Source organism: Pelodiscus sinensis, chromosome 1, assembly GCF_049634645.1.
Source record: "Pelodiscus sinensis isolate JC-2024 chromosome 1, ASM4963464v1, whole genome shotgun sequence".
Classification (NCBI taxonomy): Eukaryota; Metazoa; Chordata; order Testudines; family Trionychidae; genus Pelodiscus; species Pelodiscus sinensis.
The window spans coordinates 53,419,280-53,441,973 of record NC_134711.1 but is presented as its reverse complement, the minus strand read 5'-3'; the positions used below and the strand labels follow the sequence as shown (position 1 = coordinate 53,441,973).

Genomic DNA, 22,694 nt, shown 5'->3' with positions numbered 1-22,694 from the left:
GCCGCCCGTGACTGGGGCCAGGAGGTGTCTATTTCTCACGTCGCCGGAAGGGCGCCGCGGCAGGTGGGGCCATGGGCTCGCTCTCGGCGCGCCCGGCGAAAGGAGGCAGCGCCTAGGAGAAATGTCCTCCCGCCCCGCCTGAACCGCTTCCCGCGAGGTGGGTGCGGGCTCCGCCCGAATCCCGCCCCGTGTCTATGGCGGCCGTGGTTCGCCTCGTCCCGCGGGGGGGGGTCGCGCCGGGGAGGGTCCGGCTGCCGGAGATGGGGGCGGGGCTGCTTCTGGCTCGTGTTCTCCTAAGGGCGTGAGCGGCTCTTCCCCTCGCCCCGTCCCCGAGGTCCCAACGCTCCTATTGCCAGTGACTGCCAAGCGAGCCAGCATCGCAGCGCTGCCCGGCGTCCTGCCCCTCACGCCGCAGCCCCGTTGCATCAGGAGAGCGATGTAGCTGGGAAGGGACATAGGCTAGTCCAGCATAACTGTACTATTTTAAAAATGCACAAACTTGAACGAGTGTCTCGGCATCACCTTAGACTTAGAGGCTAACGGAACATGCAGATGGTATCATGAGCTTTCGTGGGCACAGCCCACTTCTTCAGATGAACGAAGTGGGTTGTGCTCACAAAAACTCATGATACTATCTCTGTTTTTTGCTAGTTTCTAAAGTGGTGTGGTTACAGACAATGGAGTGTCCCTGCTACTGCTATTTCAAAATGACTATTTTGAAATAAGCATTATTCCTGGTGGAAAGCGGGCGTCATCATTTCAAAATAGCCAGTCCCTTATTTTGAAATAATGGGCTTAATAGTGTGGATGCTCTGCTTGTTATTTAGAAATAGCATAGACCAGGGCTTGGAGAGCAACAAATAAAGATAGATAGTATCATGCGCTTCAGTAGGCACAGCCCACTTCGTCAGATGAACAAAGGAAGTTGGTTTTGCTCATGATTCTCTTTCTCATTCATACATTATATAAACATATAATGGTATCCTCTAAGATGCCACAGGACTATTCGTTTTTTAAAGTTACAGACTAACATGGCTACCCTTCTGAAATTCTCTGCTAGTCTAACTTGTGTCTGTGATAGGGCTTTTACTGGAATAGCTACTTTACTTTGGTTAGAGGCGAGGATTTCCTTATTGAAATAGTCAGGTTGGTAAACTTTTAAGTATTAGGTAGTCTTGAGTCAGGACCACCACTTGAGTCAGCTCATAGAAAGGCAGAAATTACAACATTATTGGTTAAAGCAGGAACTGATTCAGTATGTGAGTTTCTGGGGCAGTTGTAAAGACTAGAGGGTGTTTGGCTTATAGCTCAGACACAGAAAGAAACCCCCAATTTCAAGATTGGTGTATTTGCAGTAGGGAAATGTTGAACTCATAATTCATTTCCTCTGTTGATGGAAGCTGATATTTAGCCCTTCCCAAAGTGTGATTAAATGTGGTAACTTGAGACCCATCTATGCTATAGCCTCCACTGAAAAGTTGATCCCATGGGCAACTATGATGTTTTATATGTACCATTCTGAAAAAGGCTCCTTAGTGGAAGAGGAAGATGACTGGCTGTAAAACCAGCATGATGGATGGATGCACGCAAATGAACAAGTGGTAGACTGGGCACAATGTGGAAAAAGGAAAGATTAGAGTATCTGCATCTGTGTTGATGACCCCTACCAGCAGATACGAGCACAGCTTCAAACCATAACACAATCTTTATTTCAGGTGTATTTTGCATTAGAAACAAGACTATGTGACTCTAAAAAAATGTTTTATGTATGTAATGTTGCATACTTGATTAAGTGAGTCCAACCTTATATCAGTTATTCTCAAGTTCAGGTAACACGCTGTATCAATTGATCCCAAACAACATCCTCTCCCTAGAAAATTTGAGGTTACTGTCTACTTGTGTTGTGGTTAGGGGCTGGGCCTCTGTAAAAGGCTCTCTTGAGAAGTTTGGGCTTGAGAGCAAAGCTTTTTGTTTTAAATACTGATAATGAAAAGTGCTCTAAAATTCACATGCAGACATGGCCAGCAATAGAATTGGGGATGCAAGTAGGGATCATTTGGTCAAGGGTTTCTTCAGATCCAGCTCTCCTAATAAGTAGCAATCTATTTCAAAATCTCTAAAACTTGTATGCAGAGTTTTATAACCGGAATTTGGTGATAGTTTGTAATGCAAATTTAAAGTAATTTAGCCAAGATATGACTCTTCTAACAAAATGAGGTGCTTTTAACCCTTTCACGTTCATATAATTTATTTGTTGCAGAGAGAAGTGAAAAAAACCATGACCCTGCTCCCTGTAAAAGTTGTCATGGGCTGCCCTGACCAAGGACCAGTTTAGAAATGTTTTAAAAAGTATAATATTAACAAAGCTTTAGAGACTCCCATTCACATCCTTTCTGCCCCTCAAATAGAGGGAGGAATTATACCCAGATCCCCAATGAGTGTTCTGTCTATAGGGCTAAGAACTTAGGGTGGACACCTCCACTGTCATTTTTGTGAGACAGGTATCTAACTCATTCACATTAAAAGCAAGATAGGCATCTAAGATGCCTGACTCCAGGAGATAGGTTCCTGGCTGCAAATTGCAAGCAGAAATAGTTATCTCCTTACACTTGGATTTCAGTACCTGACAGTGAGAGGGACAGGGTACAGGATGCCTGACTGAAGCTTTGTACATCCCAGTCTTGTGCCCAAGATTTTCTGGGCAGCTCCCTAGTTAGGCATTGCAACACCTAAAAGCTTTTTGTACCTGAATTCCTCATCTTTAAAATGGAGCATTTTCCTACCTCAGATAGGTGCTATGAGGATAAATACATTTAAAGATTACAACTTGCTTAGATACTGTGGTAAGGGGGTAGGGGCATATAAGTACCTTAGATCAGGGGTTTTCAAACTCTGGGTTGCAGCTTGTAAGGGTTGTATTAGAGGCAGCACTGTGGAGTCTTTTAAGCCGGCTCCCACATATACAGGCTCTCTGGGAGCGGGGAGGGAGCCTACATGTAACCATTCACAGTAACCAGTAAGCCCTGGCTTATCAGTTAACAATGTAAACAGTTACTCTAATACAACCCTGCATTAAATATGTTGTCTCGGTATACTGCAGACATGCCTGCTGACATCAGAGGATGTGCGTCCCTGGGAATACTTTGGTGCAAGATCTTAAGTGCACTGGGGAAAGGCGGCACCAGGAGGGTGTCTGCAGCTGATAGTAGAGCCGGGGGACTTAATCCTGGTGCTGATCACTAGATTATTTATGTTGATCAAAAGCAAGAGTGAATGATTGTCCCAAAGACTACCTCATCCCATTGGCTTGAGAGACAGACACAATAAGCAAACCTTTTCTGGGTTTACCAATGCTGGCTTTACACCATGTGACCTGAGCCATTGAGTCTTTTTCAGCGGCTTCTTTCATCTAGGATAGGTAAGCACAGCTGTTGACTTGCATCTTTGATGCCTATATTAGTCATCATTTTCAGGGTTCTGATTGGATCTGTCCACCTTATATAAGGCCCAAGGTGATATTTCAGTCTAGCCTTCATTGCTGATGGCATAGCTCCAACTAGGGATTTAAAAGGCTAACCAGTTACCCAGTATGCTTTAGCCTTACTGGCATGCTTATCTGGTAACTGGTTAACTGGTCCTGTCCAAACTGCAGCTGGGCCACAGCAGCCATCCCCCATGGAGGGTTGGACCAACCAGCACCCTGCCAGTGATGTGATGGGCCCTGCCAAACATCTTGTCCATTCCAGAGAAGGTATTTGTGCATGTTCTGTTGACCATTTGAAGCCCCTGCTGCATTGGATGTGTCACCTCCAACTGTCAGGCTTTATGAGAAACCCTTCCACATTTAACATCATTTTGTCCCTCTGCTCATTGTTAGAGATACATTGTGAGTTCAAGTAGCTCCTGCATGTGATGTATGTCAGTCTTAAGGTAACATTCAGTTGACTGAGTCGTGCTATGGAAATCTACATGTTACCATTGTCTGCAAACAGTGTCTTATCCTTTTGAATGTGTCATGAGACTGTCACAAAGAGGTTCCAGTGAACACCATTTCCCAAGTGACTTGTAACTGGGATCAAATTCTACCAACCAAGGATGGAGGTGGCCTAGAAGCAGATCCCCTATTACATGAATGTTAGGGATATAAAATCCCGTTTGTTTAGTTAAGCAGTTAAACACCGTGTTTAAGTAGTTAAGTGATAAATGGGGTTGGGCAGGGACTTTTGCTGTCTTTAGTGTGAAAACCATAACAATTACCTAAGAATAATTAGTATACTAAGAGAAGAAAAAAAAACATAGAGAGATTGTTGCATAACCAAGATTGGATGACAGCTATTTGACAATCTTGTCAGGCTGCAGACCATTGTTCTGTTCATTAAAATAAGACCTACCGGGGAGAGTCACAAGTTTTAGTAGAATTTAGCTTCTGAGTTTCTCTTAGTCAAACTAATTGCCCCGTATGTATGAAACAAGCTTTGCATTCTCTTCCTCCTACTCCCCATATGGCAGAGATCCATAATGCAGTGTCAGGAGAGCTTTTAACATTTCCTTTGAATACAGTACTTAGTCTGGATAGCCAGACTTATGTCCATCTATTTGGAAGGCATAGTGCCAGGTTGGTTAGTTAGTCTTATCTTAGGACATTAATGCCAGGCAGCAAGGAGTCTAGAATTATATGGGCAGCCTATATAGCACAAGTAACATCTGTCCTTCATTTTGAACCTCTTCTGTGTTTTCATTTGCTGAATCTTTGTCACCTCATATACTTGTGCCAAAAGAAATACAGTTCCTAAACAGGGAATTTAAGAAAAACCCAAAGCTCAGTCAGCTGCTACCCACACAGATTACGTTGCAGTAAGCACATAGGAAATGAAGGAGGAAACACTTGAGAAGTGTTATTGGAATGCACTCTTTACAAATTTTTGAAGCAGAGTGCTAGAAAATATCCAGAGTTAAATTATGGTGTGGCAATAGTCAATTTTTACTTAAGGATGAAGCTAGCCTCTCTTTATTAATTTATATATATATATTTAAACTTTTTCCCCCGAAAAAAACTTCTGCAAAAAAAAACTGTCAGGAAAAATGTCATATCTCATCCCAAGGTAAAAATCTGCAGGGAAGTTTTGAGGGAAAAATCAGGAAAAGTTAATTTTTCAAAACATTTTGTCCTTGATTTTTAATTTTTTCCTTCTTTTTTACTTGAATTTCATGAATGGCTTGGCCTACAACAGGGCTACTCAACACGCGGGCCACGTGCAGCCTGTTTGTTTGCAGTCCTTGGGGTGGTTTGGGTTTATGCCCACAGGTGGGATCCTTTGAACATGGCCTCCACTGGGAACATGCTGCACAACAGCAAAGGGTCTCGAAGGCATTGAAAGATGCAAGTGGACAGGCTGCCTGGAACAGATGGGTACAGGGGTGCTGGAGCGCCGGGACATTGTGAGAAGAGCTTTGTATTCGTGCCCATCAGTATGAAATAAGCTATTTGCATGTATATGCAACCACACTTGACATGTGCTGAGAGTATCATTGTGGCCCCCAAAGCTTCCAAAGTTGAGTAGCCTTGGCCTACAAACTCAAATTGTCCTGCTGAAGTCCTTGGTATGTAATAAATGCCACAGTAAGGTAGACAAGGAAGAAATTAACTAGGGTTTCATTAGAGCAGACATAAGGCACAGGAAAATTGTGAGAGGAGGACCAAGGGGACCAGGAAAGTACACTTCTCCACAAACCAAGGAAGCAAGGAGGAATAAGGAAAAGGACCATCTGTTTTGCTCTAGTGTTTAAAGGATGCTGTGTTAAGGATGGGTTGCCATTTCGGTATTCTTTATTTACTATTTTGTTCTGGATTTTGAATCAAGTCAGGACTGCACAATGAGCCAGAAACAAGAAAAGTTCTGTGCAGTTATTTATCCCTTAAATGCCAGGATGCAGCAATTTGCTTGGTTCCCCCCCCCCCTTTTCCTGTTGACTGCAGCTTCATCCTTGCCTACACTCATCCAGAGAGCTGTTTCCAAATGTGTATTTGCAGTTTTAAAAATCATTTATATTTTATAAACAACTTAAAAATGTAGACATGGATGAAGGCAAGGTGAGAGGGAAAATAAGAGGAGATGTGGTGATTGACCAAGAGAAAATGGGAAAGGGGTGGACTGCAAGAAATTATGCTACCTAATCTCCTATCTTCAGCCTCTCCCAGATAGAGGGAAAAAATGCAGAACCTTAAAGAAGGGGGGGAGGGAGAGAAAAAAATATAGAGTTCCTGGGAGATGCAGATGCAGATATATAGGAATTGTCTGTTACAGGAAAATGAAAGAGAAACATAGCTTTTGGTAGGATAAATAACAATGCTAATTTTCAAAGTAAATACATTATTATTTTTCCCAATAATTAATCATAGAATCATAATCAATGTATTGGTCTGAAGATCTTTATTTTATCAGTGTGCATTTCTAATATTGAGCTTTGCTGACCTACATTTTGCATCCAGAGAGGCAAATCATTCAGTCCTCATTTAAATATTACTCTCATTAACTTCAGGAATTGGCCTAAATATCTAATGATAAAGGGAATAGTACCTGTTTTGTTTTAGCTTGAAAGCCGAATTTATTTCATAAATCATTCAAGGCTCATTTTAGTAATACATAGTTTGTGCTATTTTCACTGAGGTTTGTGTTGCCCTAGTCAATTTGTAAAACATGTGCAGTAATACTGTTTGGATTTTTCCTTTACACTGTGAAGCATGAAAGTAAACCATTGATTTAATGTAAAACTGTTAGGGAAATCGAAGCCACATTACTACACAGTTTTACCATATGACTTTCCAATATACATTTGGAACTGCTCATTATTTTATTTACATTGAGACCTCTGTATTAAATGCAACTAATTAATCTCTCTCTTTATCCACAGAAAAATGAGTGGTGGGTTAGCACCAAGTAAAAGCACAGTGTATGTGTCAAACTTGCCTTTCTCACTGACCAACAATGACTTATACAGGGTAAGCACATCTACTTTAAAAGAAGTTGCATTATTTAAATTAATATGCAATTGTTATGTAAAATGCATTATCTGTGTGGTGTAACCTTTAAACATTTGCAAATTGTCATTTTGTATTTTGTTAATGTTTGATTTAACAATAGATTTCTAAATTTGTCTATTATGCTCCTTGTTCTAGATTTTTTCCAAGTACGGAAAAGTTGTAAAGTAAGTATAAACATGGCTTGACATGTTGTATTCTTCATGTTGGTCTCCAATATGTAGTGCTTTTCCTCCTTTATATAATTTGTGCATTTAAAATATATTTTAAGCCTGAATTAGGGACCCATATTTAAATTTTATCCATAATACAGTATAAGTTTAATCTTGTAATAATTGAGAATTTCTTGTAGTAACACATGATACAAACATCAACACATGAGAGACTAATAGTGCTCTGAAAGTCGATTCTTGGAAGCTAGCAGGCAGTTGTTATATGCTAGAATCCTCACTTTGAATTGCTTTAAATAAGACTCTTAGGCTGTGTCTACACTGCACCCCTTTTCCGGAAAAGGGATGCAGATGAGACAAGTCGGAATTGCAAATAAAGCGGGGGATTTAAATATTCCCCGCTTCATTTGTATAAACATGGCTGCTCCTTTTTTCCGGCTCGGGGCTTTGCCGGAAAAAAGCGCCAGTCTAGACGGGGATCTTTCGGAAAATAAAGTCTTTTCCGAATGGCCCCTTATTCCTCTTAAAATCAGGACTTGTCTCATCTGCATCCCTTTTCCGGAAAAGGGGTGCAGTGTAGACACAGCCTCAGTAACCTTCCTTCTCACAAGTGTGGACAGAAGACAATGAATTCAACATGCATCCATGAACTATAATTGGCAGAAACAAATGTTGTAGTAAGTTGTGAGATACTGGGTCTTGAAATTTCATGATTTTTTGCAACAATTGTAATATCTCAACAATTCTTAGAACCAGTATTAGTAAACGCTTGGAATTGTGCTGTCAAATGATAGAATAACTGCTTATGAGAAAATAGCAGCTCAAAGTATTTTAATGGTGAAGTGTGTGTATGCATGTCGTTAGTGGGGGAAGGGAAATTAGGATAAAATAGCATGATTTCAGGATTCAATATTTTATCACTTGTCATGGCCGTTTGAGTTTAGACATTTTTAAAATGAGTAAACACTTCTAAATACTAGCCTTGCATCAGTGATCAGAAACTTAAATTGTTGCTTTCACTAGGATTCTGGCAAAATGCAACCAGCTGATATTAGCTCTGAGTCTCTAGACAGACTCTGAGGCCTGGTTTACACCAGGGTTACGTCTACATTGGCAAGATTTTGCGCAAATACTTTTAATGCAAGAGTTTTTGCGTTAAAAGTATTTGCGCAAGAGAGTGTCTACACTGGCATGTGCTTTTGCACAAGAGATGTGCTTTTGCGCAAAAGCATTCGTGCCAGTGTAGACGCTCTCTTGCGCAATAAAGTTCCGATGGCCATTTTAGCCATCGGGCTTTCTTGTGCAAGAAATTCATGTTGCCTGCCTACACTGGCCTCTTGTGCAAGAAGGCTTATTCCTGAGCGGGAGCATCATAGTTCTTGCACAAGAAGCACTGATTTCTTACATTAGAACATCAGTGTTCTTGCGCAAGAACTCGCGGCCAGTGTAGACAGGTGGCAAGTTTTTGCGCAAAGGTGGCAAGTGTTTGCGCAAAATCTTGCCAATGTAGATACAGCCTTGGAGATTAGGTGGAGCTTAGCCACATTAGGTTGATGTTCTAAACAATGAGTCCACACTACTAAACCCATTCTGGCAATTTTAAAGGCGATTTCTGTACTCCTGCTTTCATGAGAAGTAACAGCTAAATTCAATCTTCTTGCATGATCAACTTTCCAGTAGTGCAGATGCAACACTGTAAAAATCGATATTCTTGGCCTCTGGGAGGCATCCCACCGTGTCCTACAGTGACCACTCTGAACATGGCTTTGAACTCTTCCTGTTCACCTAGACTACAGCTAGACTGCAAGCCTCTTTCGAAAGATACTTTCAAAAAAGCCTCGTTCGAAAAAGAGCGACTAGAATACAGCCAGTACTTTCGAAAAAGCAAGCAGCTTTTTTGAAAGAGAGCACCCAAGCAGTCTGCATGCTCTCTTTCGAAAAAGCACAGTGTGTATTACATAGCGCCATTTTTAAAAGAACGCTTTCGAAAAAAAGGCATTCTTCCTTGTAAAATGAGGTTTTCCGCGGTCGAAAAAACTGCTGCATTCTTTTGATTTACATTTGAAAGAATGCGGCAGCAGTCTAGATGCAGGGGAAGTTTTTTGGGAAAAAGGACACTCTTTTCGAAAAAACCCTGTAGTCTAGATATACCCTTAGAGAACAGTAAAGCCCCAGGAAAATTTGAATTTCATTTCCTGTGTGGCCAGCGTAGTGAGCAGGCAGCACACCTCAACAACACACCTGACCATGAGTTCCAAGGGTCCCAGACAAGCAGCAGAATGGAGAGTCCAAGAGTTCTTGTACCTCATTGCTGTGTGAGAAGAGGAATCAGAACTACTAGCCAGTAAAAGAAATGCAGATACCTATGCTAAGGTAGCATAGAGCATGGAGGAGAAAGGATATGCCAGGAACACCCACTAGTAGTGAGTGAAAATAAAGAAGCTGAGGCAGTCGTACCAAAAGACAAACATGGCAAATGGAAGGTATGGAACATTGCTGCAAACATGCTGCTTCTATGAGCAGCTGCATGCAGACCTGGGAAAGACCTGACCAGTTTCCCTGAGGATTCCTCCCAAGACACTCAGGCAGCATGGAGGACCACGTGGTGGAGGAAGTGGAGAAGAATGGTTAGCAGGTCAGACAAGGTCACCGAGAGCCAAGAACTTTTTATAACTTTGAAGACCATCCTCTCCTCCCTGGACATCTCACAGTTGGCACTGATCCTAGGGAGGGCACTTCTGGTGAGCTCATGTTTTTTATCATGCTTTATGTGGATTAGGGCAGTCGGGTGTGATCTGTGGTAGCCATGGTGCCTACAATGCATGTGGGGGAGGGGGGAAGGGAAGGTATCCTTGGAACAGCTTGTTAATGTGTCTGGAGGCAGACTGGGAATTAGGGATGTAAAATCCCATTTAATCAGTTAACGCTTAACTGGTTATGTATAACCAGTTAGCTGCTTAAACAGGAGTGGGCAGGTGCTGCTCTGGCCAGGCCTGCCACAACTGGGGGCTGCTCCAGCCAGGCTTGAGCGCCCCATACCTCTGTCAGACTGCTGCAGCCTGGCCAGGCCATTGGTTAACCATAACAGGTAAGAATCACCCACTAAAGGTGATGCTTACTGGTTAACTATTCACATCCCTAGCGGGAATCCTCCCTGAACATTTCCAAAAAGCTCTCCTAGAGGAACTAGAATCCTTCTCACAAGGTTTCCATCCTCCACAGTAGGACACCTTTCCATGCCAAGCCAGCAGTAAGGGGTCTGACATCTTGCAGCATAAGGTTCAAGTTTCTGACCACATTCAGTCAGCATCTGCTCCCTGTTACTCTGTGTGATTTGGAGAAGACTGATAACTCGCATGGAAACCTGGATTAAGCAGGGGAAGCTATTAGCTGATGCCCCTGCAGTAAACCTTTGTTTGCTCATCCCTAATGAAGCATGGCTTGTGCCTCTGCACTGCTCTGCTGCCACTATCGGACTTCCTGCCCTCTCTCTCATCTGCCCCCTCCTGCACGAAAGAAAAGTTGCACTCTCCCAGCAAACAGGGCAAGGCGTGTGACTCGAACACACAAACCCTGTATGAGTCCCAACCCTTCTCTGCTGCCATGCCCGGGCCCTCTGCCCCCTCCCATCCACAGACTCGTGCCCAGCCTGTCCCTTACTATGCTTGCCACGGAACCAAGTCCAGCTGCTCCCCTAAGAACTTTGAGGTTACTTGTTGCAAAGTAGACTCTTAAAAGCCTAACTGTGGCCTTGTACATAACACTTCCCTATAGTCTTTAGACAAACCTTCATTTTATTCTGACAGATTAGGGTTTACACTCTACAATGTATCTCCTGTAAAGTCTGCCCTTCACTTTTCATTACAGCGGGAACAGCAGTCAGCCTGCACTCCCTTGGCCCTGCCAGCTGTCCGCCTGGCACAAATTGGCAGGAAAAAATGGACTAGGGAAGAGGTATTCAAGGAGCAAATGCAATCTGCCAACTTGGATGGGGAACACTTAAGTGAGTGGGGGGAATACGCTGCTGGAGGAAATGCAAGCAAAGCATGAGGAAAGGAGAGCATGCAGGAAATGGGAATTGAGGCATCAGGAGAGAGTGTTGTCATACAGGGTGGACATGATGAACCACGTGGTGGATTTCCAGGACACCTACTTGAACAGGCAACCCCTCCAGTCCTCGCATGTCAATGTTCTCTCCTCACTGAGTTCCATATCTTGCTCTCCAAAGGACCCTACCACACAGAGGGGGAGGGAGTCAAGGGTAGCCTCACTCTCAACCCCAGCCTCCCTTCTCCTCCCCCAATCAAGCTCCTGCCCTGGACTCCTTTTCTGTCTTTGCAGTGTTCTCTAAATAAAAATGCATGATTTCTGAATAAGTCTTTTTATTGCTTGTATTGAAGGGGTTGGGAGGCCACAGGGAAGAACACAATGGAGGGAGACCTCATTGAGAGCTACATGCATGACTCTCAAAACTGTCCATTCATCAGACTCTTTCAAATCCTCTCTGATATGCAGTGCCCTTTGATGTGCTCTCCTTATTGCCCTGGTGTCGCTGCTCTAAATCCTTTGCTAGGCACTGTGCCTCAGCATTCCACCCTGATAAATACATTTCCCCCTTGCTCTCACAAATATTATGGCGCACACAGCAGGCTGTCTCTACAATGGGAATGTTGCATTTACTGGGGTCTAACCTAGTTGTTAGGCTATGGAATCTTCCCTTTAAACTCCCAAAAGCACATTCTACCACCATTTTGCACTTGCTCAGCCTGTCTCATTCTGGTATTCTTGTGCTTTAGGGCAGGATAAAGCAATTTGCAACCTTCCATGAAGGTGGTCTTATGCATGTGAAGGTTCTGCAGCCACTGCTGATCATCCCATGCCTTCATAACAGTGTACCAGTCTGTGATTATCTGATGGCACCCAGAACTGGTATTCCACTATGTCCAGAGGAGTGAAAGCTATTGACATTTGCATTTCACTCAGCTGAAGTGTTTTACAGAAGAGTACGTTCATGGCCTCCTGAAACTTTTCCTTGTTCTGGCAGATCTTGAATAAGTTCTGGATGTACTCGAGCATTAGGCACATCAAAGTTGTTAACATCATCATCATGCTTTGCTGGACAACGGGATCCATGATGGGTTCCATGGTCATGCTGCTATGCTGTCTGCACAGATAACCAACAAGAAAAAAGGGTGCCAAAAGACTGTTTGCCGTTGGTTTTAGGCAGGGAGAGGAGGGAGGAAACCAGTGCATTATTGACCACTGACAACATATACCCAGAGTCACCTGTTGCACAATTTTGGACCGTGCAGTGGTAGCATAACCCAGAATGCAAAGGGACATAGGCATTGTGGGATAGCAACTCACAGTGCATTGCTCTCAAAGCTGATGGCAGACACCCTGCTGGGTACGTGCTGCTTTGAACTACATCAAATACTTGCATAAAATGGGGATCTGCTACTTTGATTTTACAAAATAAGGTGCTTAAAAAAAAAGACCATAATAAAGTCAACCTTATCTCTTAGTGTAGATATGGCTTGAGGTAGCAAAGTAAGAGAACTGTAGCTTTAATTCCAGCCACTCACCAGGAAAATAAACTTACCAGTACTTTAAAATATAAATCATAATAAAATACAGGCAGTCCCCGGGTTACATGGATCCGACTTACATCGGATCCCTACTTACAAACGGGGTGAGGCAACTCACCCTCCAGCAGACCAGGGAGATGTGAAGCTAGCGCCCCCCCTCCCCCCGCACACATCAGACCAGGGAGACAGAGCGGCTTTTCTCAGCAGACACCTCAGCTTGAGAATAAAGGACTGAGGGAAGTGAGGTGTGGGAGAATAAAACTGAGCTCGGGAGAAATGTTTCGCTAGAGTTTCCCCTACAATATGTACCAGTTCCAACTTACATACAAATTCAACTTAAGAACAAACCTACAGTCCCTATCTTGTACGTAACCCGGGGACTGCCTGTACATCTTCAATATACCTTCCCAGGCAATAGGAAATCAATGGAAAACGTTAACTGGATATGCTCAGTATATATAAGTAGCCCATTGCTTCTTTATCATTTCAAAGTGGAGGCTTCTGCTTCATCTCAGGATGCAAACAGACACTAATCTCTCTCTCCTTGTCACTTGAAGATTATTAAGTCCCAAGCAGTCTATTTTCCTTTGGGGAAAAAAGAGACAATTCCTTCTATTTGTATCTTTACTGTTCCACTCTAAAATGACTAATATGCCAAGTGGCAAGTTGGAAGCTCACTGTTTGGAGAGGGGTTCCAAAAACCTTAAGCCCAAAAAGTAACCAGTCTTCAAGTTTTATTATTCAATGCGATTCAATACAAGTTTTATAATTAAATTACTTTTATGCCACAAGTGCTTTTCAGTTTCAGGCCCAGTCAGTGAGAATCTAGCAGATCCAGCTATTAGAAGCAGATACACATTTTATCAGTACCTATCCTTAAAAGTTTTTTTTGTAGCTAATATTCTGCTGCTCACTTAATTATATTTAACATAAGCTGAGACTTGTGGATATTATAGGTGAGGAAAAATGGCTTGATAGTATTTTTCCTTACCTGTGTTATATATTTCTTTTCAGAGTTACTATTATGAAGGACAAAGAAACCAGGAAGAGTAAAGGAGTTGCATTTATTTTGTTTTTGGATAAAGAATCTGCACAAAACTGTTCTCGGGCACTTAACAACAAACAAGTAAGCTACAGAAAAATGCCATGGCAAAAAGGGGAGAGTTCAGATTGCTCAAATATGGACTCAATTATTTTTTTCTCTTTGTTTAGTTATTTGGAAGAGTAATAAAAGCGAGTATTGCTATTGACAATGGAAGAGCAGCGGAATTCATCCGTAGGCGTAACTACTTCGATAAATCTAAATGTTATGAATGTGGGGTGAGTAAATTACACGATGGAGCTACAACAAATGTTTATATTTTTGTTCTTGGCTTACGTTTCCTCCAATTTTGTTGTCACTAGTCTTGTCCCTCTTACACCATCACATCATTCCTTATGGTAGCATCCCAAAGCTCTCATCAATATTTTCTCCACTTCTGCAATGATTCTAGCCTTAATTGGGTATTTGGAGTCTTCCAAAAGCATGACTATTTGGTAACTACAAACATTTGTGCTGATGTGCAATCAGCATTGTAATATTATAATCAGTACAGCTAATTCTGTATTAGAAACTGAAGTATCTGTTTTGTTTCATAATAACTTTTCTTTTATCCAACTGAAATTTCATGATGTGTTTGGAGGGGAGAGCAATGTATTACACAAACAAGCCTGCTCACTCTTTATTTTAAATTGAATGAATTGAGAGTTCTGTGGTAAATGACAGTAAGACCATCTCCTGTTGATACAATTTAAAGCTAAATAGGGTGGTGATTTGGAGGCCTTAGGAATGCACGAAGAATGAGAACAGTAACCACAAACATAAGTAAAAATTATCTTACACTCACATACCCATTTACACAACCTGAGAGAGTATATATACCGGCTAATGCTATATGCATACTTACATACCCAAATTTCATATATTAGAGTAGATTCAGGGGGGACATGTAGTGTGGGCATTTGAGAGCATACCCCCGCCCCCAAACACCATGGGTGGGAAAAGCAAGAAGCCAGCCAAGGGCTATCAAAACCAGAGCCTCTGAGCATCCCGGGGGACTAGCAGAGGGGTCTCGTGCTAGCAGCAGGGGTCCTTCCCTCCCACTGCATTGACCTTCAGTGGTGGGGGAAGAAGAGCAACACAACAGTAGCTCACTCTGATCTCCTGGCATGTTGCTCCAGGGAGGGGACAGGACTGCCCCTATGCTCACCAGCAGGAAGTGAAAAGCAATGTGCCTAGGGAAGCAGAGCCAGCTAGAGCTACATTTGTCCACTTCCCCCACCGCTGCCAGTGATTGCGGAGTGAGAGACCGACCCCTGCTGCTGGTGCTGGACTCACAGCCACACTAGCCCTCTGGGTGCATTGGTTGGGGAAAGAGGTGGATGGGAACAAGGGAGGAGGCAGAGGGGAGTTGTCCTGGCTTTCGCCAAGGTGGGCTAGGGGTTGGTCATGCGGCCAGTAGTCCCCTGTTTCTCCCTCACCAGATCTCTTAACAAATGGTCATCAAGACAAGTGGTTCCAGCTTGTATTATCCCAATTAAGCCTTCCCTGGGTCTTCTCTCTTGGAATATTCCTGCTTATATCCAATCAGGAAATCTCTTTTATATTGTTATTTTGACCATGCCTAACACCTTAGGCATGAAGGTTTCAATGCACTTTTTCTTCATCTGTACTTCGACAAACGATGAATATTGGAATATTGTGTTTTTATAGGTTGTTGCTTTACTTCATAAGAATATATTATAAGATAGCTCAACATAACATCTCACGAAACTGAATGAATAGCAACAAAATGGCAGATGAAATTCAGTGTTGATAAACTTAAAGTAGTGCACATTGGAAAACATACCAACTTTATATATAAAATGTGGCCTAAATTAGTTATTACTACTCCATAAAAATATCTTGGAGTCATTGTGGATATTCACTCAGTGTGCAGCAGCAGTCAAAAAAGCAAGCAGGATCTTGGGAGTTAAGGATGTAATAGATAATAAGAGAGAAAATATCTGCATCTGTATAAATTCAGGTACATCTACCTCTTATACTGTGTTCAGATGTAGTTGCTACATCTCAAAAAAGATATGTTAGAATTAGAAAAGGTTCAGAAAAAGGCAACCAAAATGATTAGGGGTATGGAAGGACTGCCATATGAGGAGAGGTTAATAAGATTAGGACCTTGCAGCTTGGAAAAGAGACAACTAAAGGGGGATATGATAGAGGTCTATCAAATTATGACTGGCATGGAGAAAGTAAACAACTGCCATTTACTCATAACACAAGGACTAGGGGTCACCAAATGAAATTAATAGGTAACAGGTTTATTACAAACAAAAGGAAGTACTTCTTCACACAACGCATAGTCAACTTGCAGAACTCCTTGCCAGAGGATGTCGTGAGGGCCAAGATTATTACAGAGTTCAAAAAAGAACTAGAGAAGTTCATTGAGGATATATCCATCAATGTCTATTAGCCTCGATGGGCAGGGTTTGTGTCCCTAGCTCTGTTTTCCAGAGAGTGGGAATGGGCTATAGGAGATAGATCACTTGAAGATTACCTGTTCTGTTCATTCCCTCTGGGGCACCTATGTTAGTCATTGTGGAAGACAGGATATTGGGCTCGGTGAACCTTTCATTTGACCCTGTAAGGCCATTCTTATATTCTTTTTTCTATATTTCTACAATTTAAATCTATTTAGCACACATTGATCATATATTGTTTCATATATAACTTGACCATAACACCAAATAATAATGATAAATGGATGATCAAATGAACTAATTGGATACATACTAAAGGAGAGTAGAATTGTTTTATATATAACACCTATGCCTATAGATTTAAATACATCTAAACAAATTTCACACTTGAGATTAAGCTAAGATTTGAAAAACAGTGTTTTGGATCATATTAATATATTAAAATAAACTTCAGTTGTTTAAATATCCAGTCTTACCATCTTAAAACCAGCAGTGTTGTTGCCACCATGATTCTGACCTCCAGTGTTGAGGTCCAATAAGATCTTGTGCAGGCCTGGGCAAGGTGGGCTGCCAAGCCACTAGATCCAGTCCACAGACAAAGCAAGGAGCCCCAGACAGGCTCCCTGCTTGCCTCATCCCACCTGCACGCTGCTCAGAAAAGCAGCTGCCGAGCCTTTTCTCTTTCAAAACTGTGAGCCCCAGGGTGGGAGGGAAAACTTCAGGCACTGCCCCTGCCCCCAGCACAATCCCATTAGCCAGTTTCTGGTCAGAACCCAGCTAATGGGAGCTGCCTGTTTGAATAACAGGTGGCCACGAAGCACCAGACCCCCCTCCCATCTGGCTCGTAGTTATTCACATGCATATGGCCCTGCAGCCTGTGCGGGGGTGGGGCAGTCTGGCTGGTTTGTTGGCTGGCTGAATGAGAAATGTGCTGGGTTGCTGGCTGGGAGTCACCCAGGTAAGTCTCCTGGCCAGAGCCTGTCTCTGGCACCCCAACCCTCTGCCCCCCATTCCACATACCCAACTTTCTGCCCCCCCTCCTGCACCAATATCCCCTCCCAGATCCAGCATCCCAATCTCCTGCCTCAGATCATAATCTCCTGCCCTAGGTCACAACCCAACCCCCCTGCACCGCAGTCTAGTGCCCGAAGTCACAACTGCTTCCTTTACCCAAACTCCCTCCCAGACCCTACACTCCTTCCTGCACCCCAGTCCTTTACCCCAATCTCCCTCCTGCACTCAACCTCCATCCGAGACCCCACACTTCCTCCATTAATATCATGGAAGATTGTGGCCCTTGACCACTTACCAAATTCTTGGAGTGGCCCCCCCATCAAAAATTATTGCTCATCCCTGATTTTGTGTATAGATTACGTCTTAGTGTATTCAGCCGTTACGACAGCCAAATCAGAATGTATTGTTATTCTTTATAATGAATTCCGAAGCGCAACTTGTGGCTAAAGTAGCATATCACTGCTACGTTTTCCCATTTCCAAGATGAATCTGCAAGGAAGGATTTATTTTATTTACATTCTATTAACCAATGCAACATTTCTTTTATTAAAACTGCTTCAATTTTTTCTTGATTAACGTTAATTTTTTCTAAGGATATATTTAATGCCATGTTTTTATTTTCTCCTGTTAATCTCTGTTTCTTTTTCTCTAAGGAAACAGGACACTTAAGTTATGCTTGTCCTAAAAATATGCTAGGAGAGCGTGAGCCTCCAAAAAAGAAAGAAAAGAAGAAAAGGAAGAAAATAGTTGAACCAGAAGAAGAACTGTATGGGCACCTACATTTAATTATCAACACTCTTTACTCTTAGTCTACTGTCTTTTTAGAATACAGTGCATCTGTAATATTTTTATTTTTTATACTATTTAGTGAGGAAGAAGAAGAAAGTGAAGATGAGGGTGAAGACCCTGCCCTGGATAGCCTCAGCCAGGCCATAGCTTTTCAGGTACTAAATCAAATTACACTATGTAGCTTTGTTTCTAAATAATATTTAAAACAACTTCAAGTAACAATTATAAGTATCTAGACTACATAATACACAGAAAAGAACTATGCTATTCTATAGAACTTTATCTATACTGGAACCCTTCCTTCTTTGATTCTGGACAGTCAATCATGATCCCCATTTTCTAATCTGTCTAAAACATGGTGACTATTGTCTCTTTTTTATGCTGCAACCATTGGCCTGCTAGCACACTACCTTCCACATCCTAATGACTTAACTAAACAATGGGTTCTTAGAGAAGGTGCAAATTGTTCTTATCAGCTTCTTGTAACTTGAACACTTTAATTCACTTTTTTTCCTCCCTTCCTCCCCCCTCTTATTTATTCTTGGAGCTGGACTTTTAATGCTCCATTCATCTGAAGAAGTGGGTTGTACCTTCGAAAGCTCATAATACCATCTACGTTTGGTTAGTCTTTAAGGTGCTGCTAGACTATTCATCGTTTAAGTTTTTCCAGTTACAGACTAACTCTGCTATCCCTCTGAAGCTTTTGAACAAAATAATTTATTTTCAATGTGGTCTGGTCCTTCAATGACAAAACTCTCAATTTCTTGTTTCCAGGCATCTCCACTAATGTCAGCCTACAATACAAAGTGTACTTGGCTTTAAAGTTCCCATGTTCTTTACGTATACTGGGTTTCTTACATATACTGTAGTCTCAAGGCCTGTCTATATTAGCAACAGTTGTTGGATGGGAGTCTTCCTACACTGTAGCTGAAGACTGTTTGTCCATTAGCATACAAAGGACAATATTGTTTTTTGGCATCATATTAGAATTCAGTCTGCCTAAGGTATGAGTCCATTTAAGCGTGCTAATGAACCCTGCAGTTATTATTTAATTTAATTATTACACACATTACATTTATACCAACTAGTATTTGCATTACTGTATTTAATGCATTGCGTAGTGCCTATTTCAACAAAATAACTTATATTTTCCATGTTCATAATTTCATTGAAGCAAGCCAAAATTGAAGAAGAGCAGCAAAGATGGAAACAGCCTCCAGGGGAACCTTCAACATCTGACGATTCAAGAAGGCCACGGATTAAAAAAAGTGCCTATTTTAGTGATGAGGAAGAACTTAGTGACTGATACGGATATATTTTGTGTACATTTGTACAGTATTAAAGTTGTCTGTAATATAGCTTTGTGCTAAAGCTAAAGAAAGTTGCTGCTACAACATATACTATTATAAATTAAACATAGTAATTTCTTATACAGCATCTGATTTCAAATATCGTATTTCTGAATTTTTAATTGAGCATCCTGAGGTGGATCTAGGTCATTCAGTGTGTAACATTGAGACCTTAATTTAAAATTTTAGCCCTGCATAGAGGGACCAACTCAACGCTTATACACCAATTAATTTCTTTTTAAGGCCTATTTGCAAGTGGAGCTTCAATGTTGTATTGTCCTTGCTTTGGTCCCTCCACATAGGGCTGAATTTCACCGTTTGTCACCATTATTCTAAAGTGTAGGATGTTGTTATTATAGGATAACTGCAGAACAGAATCTAAACTGCCAACTGGTATGTTATAACTTGACAGTTTGTGAAACAATTTAGCAAATTGATTTTGTTCAAGAGGAGCATTAAAAGGCTTCTGTTTTTGTTCTGTATCTATGTACAGTTTTAATAATTAATCATTGCTTGTCATAAACCTATTGAAAATACAAACTATCTGGGAATCACAAAATTTAAGCGAAATGTGGTGTTTTAAGAATATTGTTTACTGAAAATCTTCATGAGAATTTTTTAAAGATGACTGGCAATTTTATTAGCATTACCTAAGAGGAATATGTGTATTTTTAATGAATATGCTTTCTTCTTTTTTAAATAAATATTTGAAGACTCTCAGTGGGATGAGGGCTTGCTGCTGTATTCTGACTCAAGGATATGGACATAATATGTTTTCATTACTAATCATTTACTTTGTCAGATGATGGGTAGGTGACACTGCATACATTTCCTGCTAGAAGTTTTCTTTTTATCTTGGTATTTATTTTGTCATCATTATGACACCAGAATGCTAATGTATCGTGTTTTTTTAGATCTTTATGTTTAAACCACTTTATATCATATATCTGGTAGGTAGGTATAGGACTTACGTATTATCCCCAATTTACAGATGTAGAAACTGACTAGAGAGCTAAGTCCCTTGCCAAAAGTTGCAAAGCAAGCCAATGATAGAGCTGGAGTTAGAAATTGGGATTTCTCTCTTGTATTCTGAAGGAATTACAGCTACATTGCCTTGAAGGTATTTCAAATAGAGTTTAGTATGATGTCACTGCACTATTTATACTTTCTAGTAAATATACAGACCAAATTGATTGGCATCTTTTTAAGAAACAAGTATGTACTGGTTCATAATGTACAGTGAGGACCTGTCAAGCTTGTTTTGTCAAACCACCCTGATAAGAACATAAGAATGGCCATACTGGGTCAGACCAAAGGTCCATCCAGCCCAGTATCCTGTCTGCTGACAGTGGCCAATGCCAGGTGTCCCAGAGGGAGTGAACCGAACAGGTAATGATCAAGCGATCTCTCTCCTGCCATCCATCTCCATCCTCTGACAAACAGAGACTAGGGACACTATTCCTTACCTGTGCTGGCTAATAGCCATTAATGAAATTAACCTCCATGAATTTATCTAGTTCTCTTTTAAACCCTGTTATAGTCGTAGCCTTCACAACCTCCTCAGACAAGGAGTTTCACAGGTTGACTGCACTGTGTGAAGAAGAACTTCCTTTTATTTGTTTTAAACTGCTGCCCATTAATTTCATTAGGTGGCCCCTAGTTCTTATATTATGGGAGCAAGTAAATAACTTTTCCTTGTTCACTTTCTCCACACCACTCATGATTTTATATACCTCTATCATATCCCCCCTTGGTCTCCTCTTTTCCAAACTGAAAAGTCTAGTCTCTTTAATTTCTCCTCATATGGGACCCATTCCAAACCACTAATCATTTGAGTTGCCCTTCTCTGAACCTTTTCTAATGCCAGTATATCTTTCTGAGATGAGACCACATCTGTACACAGTATTCAAGATGTGGGCGTACCATGGATTTACTTATATAAGGGCAATGAGATATTCTCCGTCTTACTCTCTATCCCTTTTTCAATGAGTCCTAACATCCTGTTTGCTTTTTTGACTGCCACTGCACACTGTGTGAACATCTTCAGAGAACTATCCAAGATCTCTTTCCTGATTAGTTGTAGCTAAATTAGCTCCCATCATATTGTATGTATATTTGGGGTTATTTTTTTCAACGTGTATTACTTTACATTTATCCACATAACATTTCATTTGCCATTTTGTTGCACAATCGCTTAGTTTTGTGAGATCTTTTTGAAGTTCTTCACTGTATGCTTTGGTCTTAACTATCTTGAGCATTCTGATGATTTTTGCAGGAAGCTTTCATAGACCTGTTTGTGATCTTCCCTCCACTGCCATTCAGTAGATAAGTTTGATTCAGTCATCTAGTTGAAATGTACTTTTAGAAGATGATCAATCTGGAAGTGATTCTGTCTGCACCCGTCAGCTTGCCCCTTAACCTCACCAGGGTCCCAGTCAACCATTTTTAACAGTTTTGCAAAAATACAGATTTCATTCATACATTCATGGAGAAGAGACCAACTGTCCAGTGCTGCTCCTGCCGTGACTTAGATCTGTGCCCTGACACCACAAAAATTCTCTTCTTCCAAAGACTGCAGAAGGCAGTTCTGGACCTCCCTGAGCATAAATTCTCCTTTAAAATCTCAATCTTAAAATTATATTTAAAGCTCAAATATGTACTTTTTACTCTCTCTTCTGATGCTATTCTGAATTGCATTGAGCCCTGGTCTACACTAGGTCTTTATTTCGAAATACCATTTCCTTAGGTCAAATTTATAAGTGGAGCATCCACGCTACCAAACCTGTTATTTTGAAATCTGTACTCCTGCTTTTCTCGGGGAATAACACCAATTTTGAAATAGCTATTTCAAAACAGCATTAGTATCGACATTTCAGTGTTGCTATTTTGAAATAACTGCTCCCCAGAGTAATTTGAACTACTGGTAGTTACTCTCCTGGGGTTCTAAGTCAATGTAATGTGTCCACATTAACAAAACTTGTCTCAGACTAATTTCAAGGCTTTCCTGTAGTGGGGACATGCTATTTTGATTTTGTGAAATCAGGAGTTAAATTGAATATAGTTATTTAAAAATAGTTTCCTAGTAAGTTTGCTGGCTTCCCTTTTTCCCACCCACACAAAGGTTTAGAAAATGGCAGAGAGAGGAGAAAGTAAAAGGAAAAAAAGATTCACAGTGTTTCTCTTACTACTCCAATTCTGTGCAGAGGAGTCAACAGGCTTATTCTACCCA

The 22,694-nt window shown here is 41.3% G+C and overlaps 1 protein-coding gene across 3 annotated transcripts; it reads left to right on the top strand.

Moving 5' to 3' along the window:
* Window positions 1–7: 7 nt before the first annotated feature.
* On the top strand, window positions 8–20,185 carry ZCRB1 (zinc finger CCHC-type and RNA binding motif containing 1). 3 transcript variants are annotated; one of them, XM_006128913.4, is made up of 9 exons: window positions 6,913–7,000; window positions 7,178–7,206; window positions 9,733–9,950; window positions 11,077–11,212; window positions 13,812–13,923; window positions 14,010–14,117; window positions 17,981–18,093; window positions 18,196–18,271; window positions 19,291–20,185. In XM_006128913.4, exons 5-9 carry the CDS (start codon window positions 13,822–13,824, stop codon window positions 19,420–19,422), a joined length of 531 nt encoding a protein of 176 aa, XP_006128975.1. In that variant the 5' UTR covers window positions 6,913–7,000; window positions 7,178–7,206; window positions 9,733–9,950; window positions 11,077–11,212; window positions 13,812–13,821; the 3' UTR covers window positions 19,423–20,185. The 3 variants fall into 3 exon arrangements, with proteins under 3 accessions (XP_075786315.1, XP_006128975.1, XP_006128974.1); XM_075930200.1 differs by lacking the exons at window positions 9,733–9,950; window positions 11,077–11,212 and adding an exon at window positions 8–157; XM_006128912.4 differs by lacking the exon at window positions 11,077–11,212.
* The last annotated feature ends 2,509 nt before the right edge of the window (window positions 20,186–22,694 follow it).

Bases quoted from the DNA above. Each gene is read 5' to 3' on its own strand.
- ZCRB1 (XM_075930200.1), top strand. From the start codon at position 6,917: ATGAGTGGTGGGTTAGCACCAAGTAAAAGCACAGTGTATGTGTCAAAC. The intron at 18,094-18,195 runs GTATGGGCACCT...TATACTATTTAG, and splicing joins GTTGAACCAGAAGAAGAACT to TGAGGAAGAAGAAGAAAGTG. The intron at 18,272-19,290 runs GTACTAAATCAA...ATTTCATTGAAG, and splicing joins GCCAGGCCATAGCTTTTCAG to CAAGCCAAAATTGAAGAAGA.